General features: G+C 48.4%; 1 protein-coding gene across 1 annotated transcript in view; it reads left to right on the top strand.

Annotated features, from left to right (window-relative positions):
* LOC143925760 (protein mono-ADP-ribosyltransferase PARP14-like) overlaps window positions 1–12,363 on the top strand; it is a 50,407-nt gene that overhangs the window by 19,270 nt on the left and 18,774 nt on the right. Inside the window, exons 5-8 of the mRNA XM_077450207.1 lie at window positions 2,576–2,812; window positions 5,958–6,179; window positions 6,313–6,364; window positions 9,163–9,279. Of these exons, the coding sequence (XP_077306333.1) occupies window positions 2,576–2,812; window positions 5,958–6,179; window positions 6,313–6,364; window positions 9,163–9,279 (628 nt within the window). The remainder of the gene's footprint in view (window positions 1–2,575; window positions 2,813–5,957; window positions 6,180–6,312; window positions 6,365–9,162; window positions 9,280–12,363) is intronic.

Raw genomic sequence — 12,363 nt, forward strand, 5'->3', positions numbered from 1 at the left:
GGTGGCCCGGTCTTCTGTCGCCGCTGTCGTCGCCGCCTTCTGTTCTTCTCTTCTTCTCTTCAGATGTTGACTCGTCGCTCCCTCCGCTCACAATGACGGGGACCGGACGCGCGGCGACTTTTATATAGGGACATCGCCGGATGATGTCCCCGCCTATTATGATGTCACAGTCCCAGCATCCTCTGGGACTGTGACACCATAATGGGCGGGGACATCATCCGGGGATGTCCCTATATTAGTCGCTGCGCGGCGCGTCGGAGCCATTGTGAGCGGAGGATGCGACGAGGCAACATCTGAAGAGAAGAACAGAAGGCGGTGACGACAGCGACGACAGAAGACCGCCTGTAAAAGAGCTATAAGAAGGCGCGGTGGCCCGGCAGAAGAACCGAAGAGGGGGACAAGACCCCTGAAGTCAGAAGAAGAGGGCGGCAGCGAGGAGGAAGAAAGCCGGGCTCCTCCGCTAGTAAAAGAGCTAGAAGAAGATAGCGGAGGAGTACGGCGAGAAGACCCCCGAAGACGGAAGACCCCAGGATCTGTGCAATAAACTATTTTTACTCTGTGTTGTGTTTTTTTTGTACATTTTTTCACAGGTGAATGGGTAGGGGTACATTGTACCCCATACTCATTCACATAGGGTGGGGGGCCGGTATCCGGGGGCCCCCTTATTAAAGGGGGCTCCCGGATTCCGATAAGCCCCCGCCCGCAGACCCCGACAACCAACGGCCAGGGTTGTCGGGAAGAGGCCCTTGTCCTCATCAACATGGGGACAAGGTGCTTGGGGGTGAGGGGGCCGCACGGCCCCCCTTCCCCAAGGCACCCCTCCATGTTGAGGGCACGTGGCCTGGTACGGCTCAGGAGGGGAGGGGCCGCTCGCTCGTCTCCCCTTTCCTGGCCGGCCGGGTAGCGTGCTCGGACAAGGGTCTGATGTGGACCCTGGGGGGGGACCCCCAACGCCAAATTTTTTTGGAGTGCAAAACTACTTTCTAAGTCCGCCGTACTTTCGGGTCAAAAAAGTACGCCGGAGGCTACACACGGGGGGATTGTCCGGCGGACTTGAGTTTGCCTGAATTTTCCACCCGATTGTGTGATTGTGTGTACGCGGCATTAGATGGACTTTTAAATAGGCAAGGAACAAATAAAGCCCTAATGCAAGCTAAGACTTTTTTTTAAAGTTACATTTTTGTTCTTTTGCTGAGTATTAATAAAGGCATATCAAATAAACAGGATATTACGCATATAGTTACCCCAGAATTTAAGAGAAGGGGATACACACACACACACACACCATGCTTAAAATGACTTGGAGATTAAAATGTCACTAAACTCACATGAATAAAAATAATTGGTGTATTCCATGCTGTTCATACTCACTCATCACTATGAGATTCCTTTTCTGTATTCTGCAAAAAACCTGATCGATCCTGCTGCTCTCTATCTCCCCCTCCTGTCCATGTCCCCAGTGCAGTTGGGGATTTTGCAGGGCAGTGTTGGCAGTTTGGAAAATGCTCAGTTTTCAGTGAGTTTCTATGCTGAGCATTTCCTCCCTATCACATCTGAGCAGCTCATGTGACTATAGAGTCACACATGTGGGCGTATACTCAGTGGTAAATGACCGCCCACTCCCTCCCTCTTCTGTGTCCACTAACCAGCTAAACACAATGGGGGTGGGATAATACATCTTGATTGATGGAGGCTTCACCTCCCTCTTATTGTAAGACACAGGCTGATGGGGCGTGGCAGCCTGTGACTGGCAGAAATCCGCCCACACCATGTAATTGTCAAACAATAATAAATGTTTCATTTCAAATATACTTTTGAATTACAATTTAAAACAGTTTATTGATATTAATTGTTTGGGTTTTTTTTTTTTAACATGTGACCAGCCGCAGAGGACTATAAGCTCCTCCTGCTTATGTTTCCCTGCAGATAAGCTGGGAGAGAGTTGGGTCATTTCACAGCTGGATATCCAATAATAAAAAAGGGACTTAGATTTTTCTTTTATAAATTGAAATATTTACAGTGCCGTCATCCATATACAGAAATAGAAGGGACAATGTACATTATAGAGTGGGTGTGTTTAGTGTCACTTTAAGGGCCGGTTCACACAGGGGGCGATGCGAGGCGACACCGACTTGCCTCGCCGCGACCTGCCACGACCTCAGCGGCGACTTGCAAATGACTTCTGTATTCTCGAGTCGCTCCTCTCAGAACGGTTCCATTGTACAGAACGGGGGCGACTTGTCAGGTCGCGGCGAGGCAAGTCGTGTCGCCTCGCATCGCCCCCAGTGTGAACCGGCCCTAACTAGATCCAACACTTCCCCCCGAGACCTCTCTATAGGCTACACTGTGGCAGCCTGGTCCAGGACACGCCCCTATCCTGTCATTGGACAATAAAGGATTCCTAATTATACTTTCAAAGACAGTTCATTATAGAATAAAGAAAGTCGCCCCGGAATCTCTGATGAAAAAAATCGTTATCTGCGATTTCCTCTTTTTTTAGGTGACCATTAAAGGGGCAGAAGTGATGTGAGCGATCGGTACAATAATGATTATATTTTCATTTTACTTACTGTAGACGAACGTGGTTGTGAACAGTGTGGGGAAGGAGCTCGATCTTAGTTCTGGAGCCGTCTCCAAGGCTCTGTTTGGGAAGGCCGGGAACAAGCTCCAGAAGCTCCTGGACACACAGAAACGGGAGAAGGAGGTGAAGGAAGGCTCCATATTTGTTACCGATGGCTGTAACCTGGCCTGTGACACAGTCATTCATGTGGTGGTTCCACAGTGGGATGGTTCCAATGGTTCCGCTGAGAAGGTAAGAATATAAGAATACGAACGTGTCTGTGAAGGTTCTCCTTTATCTAGGTCATGGTGTATCTGGTAGCAGATACTTGTTTCGTAATGTTTTAGACATGATGCAAGTTATCCAAGCCACAGTTTTTAAAACAGGGAGGTCCACATCCAGGGCTGGACTGGGAAAGAAATTTGGCCCTGGACTTCATCCAGACCGGCCCACTTACATTTTGAGTGTCCCATCAGCAGCCCCTTACATCAGAGTGTCTCATCGGCACCCCCTTACATCAGAGTGTCCCCTGAGCAGCCCCCCTCACATCAGAGTGTCCCATCAGCGCCCTCTTACATCAGAGTGTCCCATCAGCGCCCTCTTACATCAGAGTGTCCCATCAGCGCCCCCTTACATCAGAGTGTCCCATCAGCGCCCCCTTACATCAGAGTGTCCCATCAGCGCCCCTTTACATCAGAGTGTCCCATCAGCGCCCCCTTACATCAGAGTGTCCCATCAGCGCCCCCTTACATCAGAGTGTCCCATCAGCACCCCCTCACATCAGAGTGTCCCATCAGCGCCCTTACATCAGAGTGTCCCATCAGCGCCCTCTTACATCAGAGTGTCCCATCAGCGCCCTCTTACATCAGAGTGTCCCATCAGCGCCCTCTTACATCAGAGTGTCCCATCAGCGCCCTCTTACATCAGAGTGTCCCATCAGCGCCCCCGTACATCAGAGTGTCCCATCAGCGCCCCCTTACATCAGAGTGTCCCATCAGCGCCCCTTTACATCAGAGTGTCCCATCAGCGCCCCCTTACATCAGAGTGTCCCATCAGCGCCCCCTTACATCAGAGTGTCCCATCAGCACCCCCTTACATCAGAGTGTCCCATCAGCGCCCTCTTACATCAGAGTGTCCCATCAGCACCCCCTTACATCAGAGTGTCCCATCAGCGCCCCCTTACATCAAAGTGTCCCATCAGCGCCCCCTTACATCAGAGTGTCCCATCAGCAGCCCCCTTACATCAGCGTGTCTCATTAGCAGCCCCCTTACAGAGTGTCTCATTAGCAGACCCCTTACATCAGAGTGTCCCATCACCAGCCTCCTTGCATCAGAGTGGCCCACTGAGCCATCGGCCCACCGGGAAACTCCCTGTAGTCCCAATGGCCAGTACATGCCTGTCCACACCTCTAACACCTTCTGTCCTCTTCTTGGACAATCGACATCTACACATTCTATGGTGGTTGGATGAAGGCGACTGTGCTACATGGGTACATAGACATGTTGGGGTGTCTTCTCCACAAATGTAATACAAGGTGTTTTGACTGGTATACTGAAGGAACCTACCTGGTCACCACTTTGACTGACCCTTGTAATGGATCACCACCACTCCAACACCACCAGTGACTTCCCAAAACCGGCTGCTACAAGGATTTCCCCAGGTATAGGCTGGGCATGAGTGTACATCAGTTCTTTCTCCTTTACATGGGATGTCGTAGGACTTTACTGCTGAACCCGACTGCCTGCAGCCTTTAAGCAATTGCACCCACTTCATAAGTCATAGAGTAGAGATAAGGTGGTACAACCCAATAAAGTAAGGAATTCCTCCTGAGCTGTCGGGGGCAGGATAGGCTCCATAAAAGACACAATGTTCGTACAGCTGATGTTAATGCGTTTCAGCCTTGTCGGCCTAAGTAAGCGAATGACGGCAGACACAGACTCTTGGCATAGATCTTGCCATGGCCAAAACTGGCCAACGTTTCTTCCCATCAGGTCCTGTCCACACCAGTGTGAGCAGGGCCGCCATCAGGGGGGTACAGCCCACACACTTGTAAGGGGCCCAAGAGTCTAGGAGGGCCCGGCTGTCTGGCGGGGATGAGAGAAGGCAAGGAGGGGTACATGAAAGCTCCGTGGCTGCGCTGGCTCTCAGAATGTGTACGAGGCAGCAGCTGCTGCTGTGTCACTGACATCAGGCTCTTTGCTGCCACCTCTGGTCAATTCCAGCATGTGCATGCCTTGTGTGTTTTGCACAAGAGCTGGGACCAGGAACAGCACCTTCCAAGTAAGGACTAATGTACAACTGAAGAGGGACAGGGGTGGGGTGGTGTACATGTTAGTGTGTGTGTGTCTGTCTGTGTTCATGTGTACATGTGTGGGTGGCTGTGTTCATACGTGTGTGTTCATGTGTGTGTCTGTGTGCATATGTGTGTGCCTGTGTGCATTTGTACATGTGTGTGTCTATGTACATATGTGTGTGCCTATGTGTGTGTGTGTGTATGTGTGCGTATGTGCATGTGTGTGTCTGTGCAAATAAATGTGTGTGTACATGTGTGTGCCTATGTGCATGTGTGTGGCTGTGTACATATGTGTGTGCCAGTGCACGTGTACATGTGTGTGTGTGTGTGCCTGTGTTCATGTGTGTGTGCCTGTTTCGTGTGTACATATGCGTGTGTGTGCCTGTGTACATGTACGTGTGTGTGTGAGGGGGGCTGAGAGTGTACAGGTGTTAGGGGGCTGAGAATGTACAGGAGTGGGGGGCTGATAGAGTACAGGTGTTGGGGGGCTGAGAGCATACAGGTGTTGGGGCGCTGAGAGCTTACAGGTAAGAGGAGGGTTTAGAGTGTACAGGCGATCCTGGTGATCCTGCCAGTAACACACTTCCTGTCTCTGGGTGACAACGCTCACCAAACTGTTCTTATGAAGGAAAAGCATTGTCGCCTTTCACTTGTGATTTGGACACCTCCCCCTCTCTCATCTTCATTACACAGGTGGAGGTGTTTTATAGTGCAAAGATGATTGTTGGGAAAATCCATCACTTTGTTTAAGATTTCAACCCAATGCACAGGTTACAGGGACATATGATTTTTGGCAGGATCAACAGGAGTTATTCTGTACTTGCTGAAAATTTTCTTAGACTGGGAAGAGAATATTAATGCAGCCACCACAAGTATTTAATATATATATATATATATATATATATATATATATATATATATATATATATAATGTATATGTATGTATGTGTGTATATATATGTGTATGTATGTGTGTATATATATGTGTATATATATATATATATATATATATATATATATATATATATATATATATATATATATATATATATATATAAATAAGATGTAATGTTAACAAATAATATTTGTATTATTTTTGGCAGACAATAAGTGACATTATAAAGAAGTGTCTAAATGAGGCGGAGAAGAGGAAGAAGGGCTCCATAACCTTCCCGGCGATCGGGACCGGGGCCCTCGCCTTTCCCAGATCTACTGTCGCTGCTTTAATGTTTGAAGAAATTCTCAAGTTTAGCAGCAAAAACAAACCGGCCCATCTGAAGGAGGTCATCTTCATGCTGCACCCCAAAGACACTGAAACCATAAAGGTAATGCCGCCTGACCCTGACCACTGACATACAATCCTGTACACAGACGGGATAAACCTTCTTAACTGTTATATTCCCTAAGATCCCTGTGATCAGCAAATCTTATATTATGTCTGTTATTCTCTGTGATCAGGCATTCTCAGCTGAACTCAATAAAAAGATCGGGAGTAACAAGGAAAGCTCAGGTGAGTGACTTCCAGATAACATAAAGTGAATTTTGTTTTGTCTCTGGTCCTCTATGGTATAATGTGCAATGTCTCCTCTCCTCTGTGGTGTAGTGTGCAGTCTCTGCTCCTCTGTGGTGTAGTGTGCGGTCTCTGCTCCTCTGTGGTGTAGTGTGCGGTCTCTGCTCCTCTGTGGTGTAGTGTGCGGTCTCTGCTCCTCTGTGGTGTAGTGTGCGGTCTCTGCTCCTCTGTGGTGTAGTGTGCTGTCTCTGATCCTCTGTGGTGTAGTGTGCGGTCTCTGCTTCTCTGTGGTGTAGTGTACGGTCTCTGCTCCTCTGTGGTGTAGTGTACGGTCTCTGCTCCTCTATGGTGTAGTGTGCTGTCTCTGATCCTCTATGGTGTAGTGTACGGTCTCTGCTCCTCTGTGGTGTAGTGTGCGGTCTCTGCTCCTCTATGGTGTAGTGTATGGTCTCTGCTCCTCTATGGTGTAGTGTGCTGTCTCTGATCCTCTGTGGTGTAGTGTATGGTCTCTGCTCCTCTGTGGTGTAGTGTGCTGTCTCTGATCCTCTGTGGTGTAGTGTACGGTCTCTGCTCCTCTATGGTGTAGTGTGCTGTCTCTGATCCTCTGTGGTGTAGTGTGCGGTCTCTGCTTCTCTGTGGTGTAGTGTACGGTCTCTGCTCCTCTGTGGTGTAGTTTACGGTCTCTGCTCCTCTGTGGTGTAGTTTACGGTCTCTGCTCCTCTATGGTGTAGTGTACGGTCTCTGCTCCTCTGTGGTGTAGTGCACGGTCTCTGCTCTTCTGTGGTGTAGTGTGCGGTCTCTGCTCCTCTGTGGTGTAGTGTGCTGTCTCTGCTCCTCTGTGGTGTAGTGTACGGTCTCTGCTCCTCTATGGTGTAGTGTATGGTCTCTGCTCCTCTATGGTGTAGTGTGGGGTTTCTGCTCCTCTATGGTGTAGTGTACGGTCTCTGCTCCTCTGTGGTGTAGTGTGCGGTCTCTGCTCCTCTGTGGTGTAGTGTACGGTCTCTGCTCCTCTGTGGTGTAGTGCACGGTCTCTGCTCCTCCATGGTGTAGTGTGCGGTCTCTGCTCCTCTGTGGTGTAGTGTGCTGTCTCTGCTCCTCTGTGGTGTAGTGTGAGGTCTCTGCTCCTCTGTGGTGTAGTGTGCTGTCTCTGCTCCTCTGTGGTGTAATGTGAAGTCCCTGGTGTAGTGTGTGGTCAGGACCCATCACCTGACAGAGAGCCCAGAGTCACAAATCTCTTCTATAGACATGACAGACAGAATAAAGTGACATTAAACTCTGGTTATGGGGAGAAGAGGCATTCTGAGTCACACACATGGGTAATTCTCTAGGACACACATAAACCTCAGCACAAAGGGTCAGATTTATAAGATTAAAAATCTCTTCTATTGCTCTCAGCCTTCTCCCTTTTTTTTCCTACTGTGAGCATAGACATCTTCTCATGCTCACTCCTGAGGTGGACTATGGGACTATTGGGCTATGGGGCTATGGGACTATGGGGCTATGGAGCTATGGGGCTATGGAGCTATGGACTATGTGACTATGGAGCTATGGACTATGTGACTATGGAGCTATGGGGCTATGGGACTATGGGGCTATGGAGCTATGGGGCTATGGAGCTATGGACTATGTGACTATGGAGCTATGGACTATGTGACTATGGAGCTATGGACTCTGGGACTATGGGTCTATGGACGTTGGGACTATGGAGCTATGGACTATGGGGCTATGGAGCTATGGGGCTATGGGGCTATGGGGCTATGAAGCTATGGGGCTATGGAGCTATGGGGCTATGGAGCTATGGGGCTATGGGGCTATGGAGCTATGGGGCTATGAAGCTATGGGGCTATGGAGCTATGGTGCTATGGGGCTATGGAGCTATGGGGCTATGGGGCTATGGAGCTATGGACTATGGGGCTATGGGGCTATGGGGCTATGAAGCTATGGAGCTATGGGGCTATGGAGCTATGGAGCTATGGAACTATGGAGCTATGGAGCTATGGACTATGTGTCTATGGAGCTATGGGCCATGTGTCTATGGGGCTATGAAGCTATGGAACTATGGAGCTATGGGGCTATGGAGCTATGGGGCTATGAAGCTATGGAGCTATGGAACTATGGAGCTATGGGGCTATGGAGCTATGGAACTATGGAGCTATGGGGCTATGGGGCTATGGACTATGTGTCTATGGAGCTATGGGCTAGGTGTCTATGGAGCTCTGTGACTATGGACTATGGAGCTATGGACTCTGGGACTATGGACTATGGAGCTATGGACTCTGTGACTATGGACTATGGAGCTATGGACTCTGGGACTATGGACTATGGAGCTATGGACTCTGGGACTATGGACTATGGAGCTATGGACTCTGGGACTATGGAATATGGGGCTATGGGACTATCGACTTTGGGAATATGGGGCTATGGAATATGGGACTATGGTATGTGTAGTGTGCATGTGACCACAGCTAATGTGTATTGCTCCTTCCAAACAAATGGAAGTGAGGGGGAGAGGAGAGGGGGAGGGGCTAACAGAGGAAGTTACAAGGAGTCAGAAAAAAACAGTCAGATTTAATGAAGAATAGATTGCAGGGCCATTAAATAGTCGTTGTTCATGGATTACTTTTGGAGAACGAGGATATTGTTTAGTGTTACTGCTATGAGGTCCTGCAGACCTAGGAAATGATTGTCTGAAATGCTAAGGGATGATCAGACCGCACATTGGGCATTTATTGATCGTATTTGTCTGATCAATAGAACAGTTTCGGATAATATGATAACGGTCTCTGTGTCTCTAACAGTCAGGAGTTCAGCGCAGGGAACGCACGAGATGAAGATCGGAGCGCTCACATTTCAGGTGAAGAAAGGAGACGTAACCATGGAAACGGCCGACGTGATTGTCAGTTTATCCACATCAGGTATAAAGAAAAAAAATACAACAACATTATCAAAAAAACAAATAATAAATGGTATTTATGAACATTGGTTTCTATATACACATGTATTGTGGGTGAGATGCCTCCCCTCCACTGGCCAATCACCGCTCTCTGCTAAGTAGACCGCACATACATTGCTCTAAGCCATGGGTCTTCAAACTACGGCCCTCCAGATGTTCAGGATCTACAATTCCCATCATGCCTAGTCATGTCTGTGAATGTCAGAGTTTTACAATGCCTCATGGGATGTGTAGTTTGGCAACAGCTTGAGGGCCGTAGTTTGAGGATCCCTGCTCTAAGCTCTAAGAACAGGAGCCAGTGTTCTCGTTGTGTGGGCTCTCAACTGACTTAGAGCACAAGAGGGGACAACTGTCTAAGGATCCTTAGCGTGTCTGAACTCACAAGGCTCCTGAAGCACCACCAGCAGCCCTCTCTCTCCACAAGACCAGACCAGATGCACTGTAGACTCTCCCTCTGTCAGTCATGGTAGGACCAGGGTTGCCACATCGACTTCAGGCCCTCAGGTCTCCCACCCGAGGCCACATTGTGCAATCTTCTCCTAGGAATGACTCCGAACCCATGTGCTTCTAGAACGGTGATTCTAAACCAGGGTTCCTCCAGAGGTTGCTAGGGGTTCCTTCAGCATTGGGCAATTTCTGCCTCTCAGATAAGTTCCCACTCACACCATTGATCTTTTTAGCTATCTGTAAGGAGGTAATTCTTCCCAATGACCACAAGTGTGAGGACCATTCTTCCCAATGACCACAAGTGTGAGGACCATTCTTCCCAATGACCACAAGTGTGAGGACCATTCTTCCCAATGACCACAAGTGTAAGGACCATTCTTCCCACTGACCACAAGTGTAAGGACCATTCTTCCCACTGACCACAAGTGTAAGGACCATTCTTCCCAATGACCACAAGTGTAAGGACCATTCTTCCCAATGACCACAAGTGTGAGGACCATTCTTCCCAATGACCACAAGTGTAAGGACCATTCTTCCCAATGACCACAAGTGTGAGGACCATTCTTCCCAATGACCACAAGTGTAAGGACCATTCTTCCCACTGACCACAAGTGTAAGGACCATTCTTCCCAATGACCACAAGTGTGAGGACCATTCTTCCCAATGACCACAAGTTTGAGGAGCATTCTTCCCAATGACCACAAGTGTGAGGACCATTCTTCCCAATGACCACAAGTGTGAGGACCATTCTTCCCAATGACCACAAGTGTGAGGACCATTCTTCCCAATGGCCACAAGTGTGAGGACCATTCTTCCCAATGACCACAAGTGTAAGGACCATTCTTCCCACTGACCACAAGTGTAAGGACCATTCTTCCCAATGACCACAAGTGTAAGGACCATTCTTCCCAATGACCACAAGTGTGAGGACCATTCTTCCCAATGGCCACAAGTGTGAGGACCATTCTTCCCAATGACCACAAGTGTAAGGACCATTCTTCCCAATGACCACAAGTGTGAGGACCATTCTTCCCAATGACCACAAGTGTGAGGAGCATTCTTCCCAATGACCACAAGTGTGAGGACCATTCTTCCCAATGGCCACAAGTGTGAGGACCATTCTTCCCAATGACCACAAGTGTGAGGACCATTCTTCCCAATGACCACAAGTGTAAGGACAATTCTTCCCAATGACCACAAGTGTGAGGACCATTTTTCCCAATGACCACAAGTGTGAGGACCATTCTTCCCACTGACCACAAGTGTAAGGACAATTCTTCCCAATGACCACAAGTGTGAGGACCATTTTTCCCAATGACCACAAGTGTAAGGACCATTCTTCCCACTGACCATCACACTAATGTATCATGAGTTGTAGATTTCAAATTTTTAGCAGGGGGTCCCTTGAGACCGGAGAACTATTTCAAGGGTTCCTCTGTGTTGACCAGACCTGAAGGGCCTGGTATGGACTGGGGGGGATGGGGGGACCCACGCCAATTTTTTTTATCTATATTGCTGGGATCCAGCAATACATTACAGCCCTGAGCAAGTTTGAATTACATTTTTTCCTTTAGAGATGTAATTTTGCTGCGGCACAGTAAAACACATGAGACAGATGCACCACTTTACAGGCAGACTAAAGGGACCCGCAGGCACGATATTTAAAGGATTATTTCATTTTTATGGTTTCACTTTAATCATTATTAAAATCACTGCTCCCGAAAAAACTGTCATTTTAAAAACTTTTTTTTTTTTGCATTGATACATGTCCCTTGGGGCAGGACCCGGTGGGTCTCCATACTCTTTTTTATGGAAATAACTTGCATATAAGCCTTTAAAATTAGCACTTTTGATTTTTCATGTTCGTGACCCATAGACTTTAATAGGGTTCACATGTTCGTTCAAACTTTTTGCCTGTTCGCATGTTCTGGTGTTAACAGAACCTGGGTGTGTTCGGCTCACCCCTAGTAATCAATCCAGGATGAGTAGTTTAGAATCCACAAAGTTCTCAAGTTCCCAGCTCCTCTGGGAACCCCAACTAGGGCCCCCCAGATGGGTGCACAGTTCAGCAGCATAACAGCTTACAGTATTGGCAGTATTTTAGCAGCAAGGAAGAGCTCTCTGGGGCAGTAAGTAGCCCCTATTTCTATTGGATGACCTGCAGCGGGCAGTAGATCTCAGAAGGCTGGTGAGAAAAGTTGGCCAGCAACATTAACCCCTTCTCAGATCCATCCACCTAGCAGGTCAACCCAGGGGCACCGTGCACACATCAACATTGTAACAGTTTTATTTGAAAGACAACAAACTGGACCCAGATAACTGCAAAATTAGGCTCGGTTCACACAGGGGCAACACGACTTTTGGAGGCAACTTGGACGTGACTTTTACGTGACTTGGACGTGACTTGGACGTGACTTGGATGTGACTTGGACGTGACTTGGACGTGACTTGGACGTGACTTGGACGTTTCTTGGACACGACTTACAACACTACTTTAAGTCGCCCCAGGCCAGGCGACTTGCCGTGGCCAATCAGAGAATGAGCTCTCAGGGGGGGGAACTCCTTTTGAGAGCTGTTTATTCTCTGAGAGTCGCCTCCA

Source organism: Lithobates pipiens, unplaced genomic scaffold (genome assembly GCF_037356315.1).
Source record: "Lithobates pipiens isolate NorthernLeopardFrog02 unplaced genomic scaffold, aLitPip1_a1.2 Scaffold_22, whole genome shotgun sequence".
NCBI lineage: Eukaryota > Metazoa > Chordata > Amphibia > Anura > Ranidae > Lithobates > Lithobates pipiens.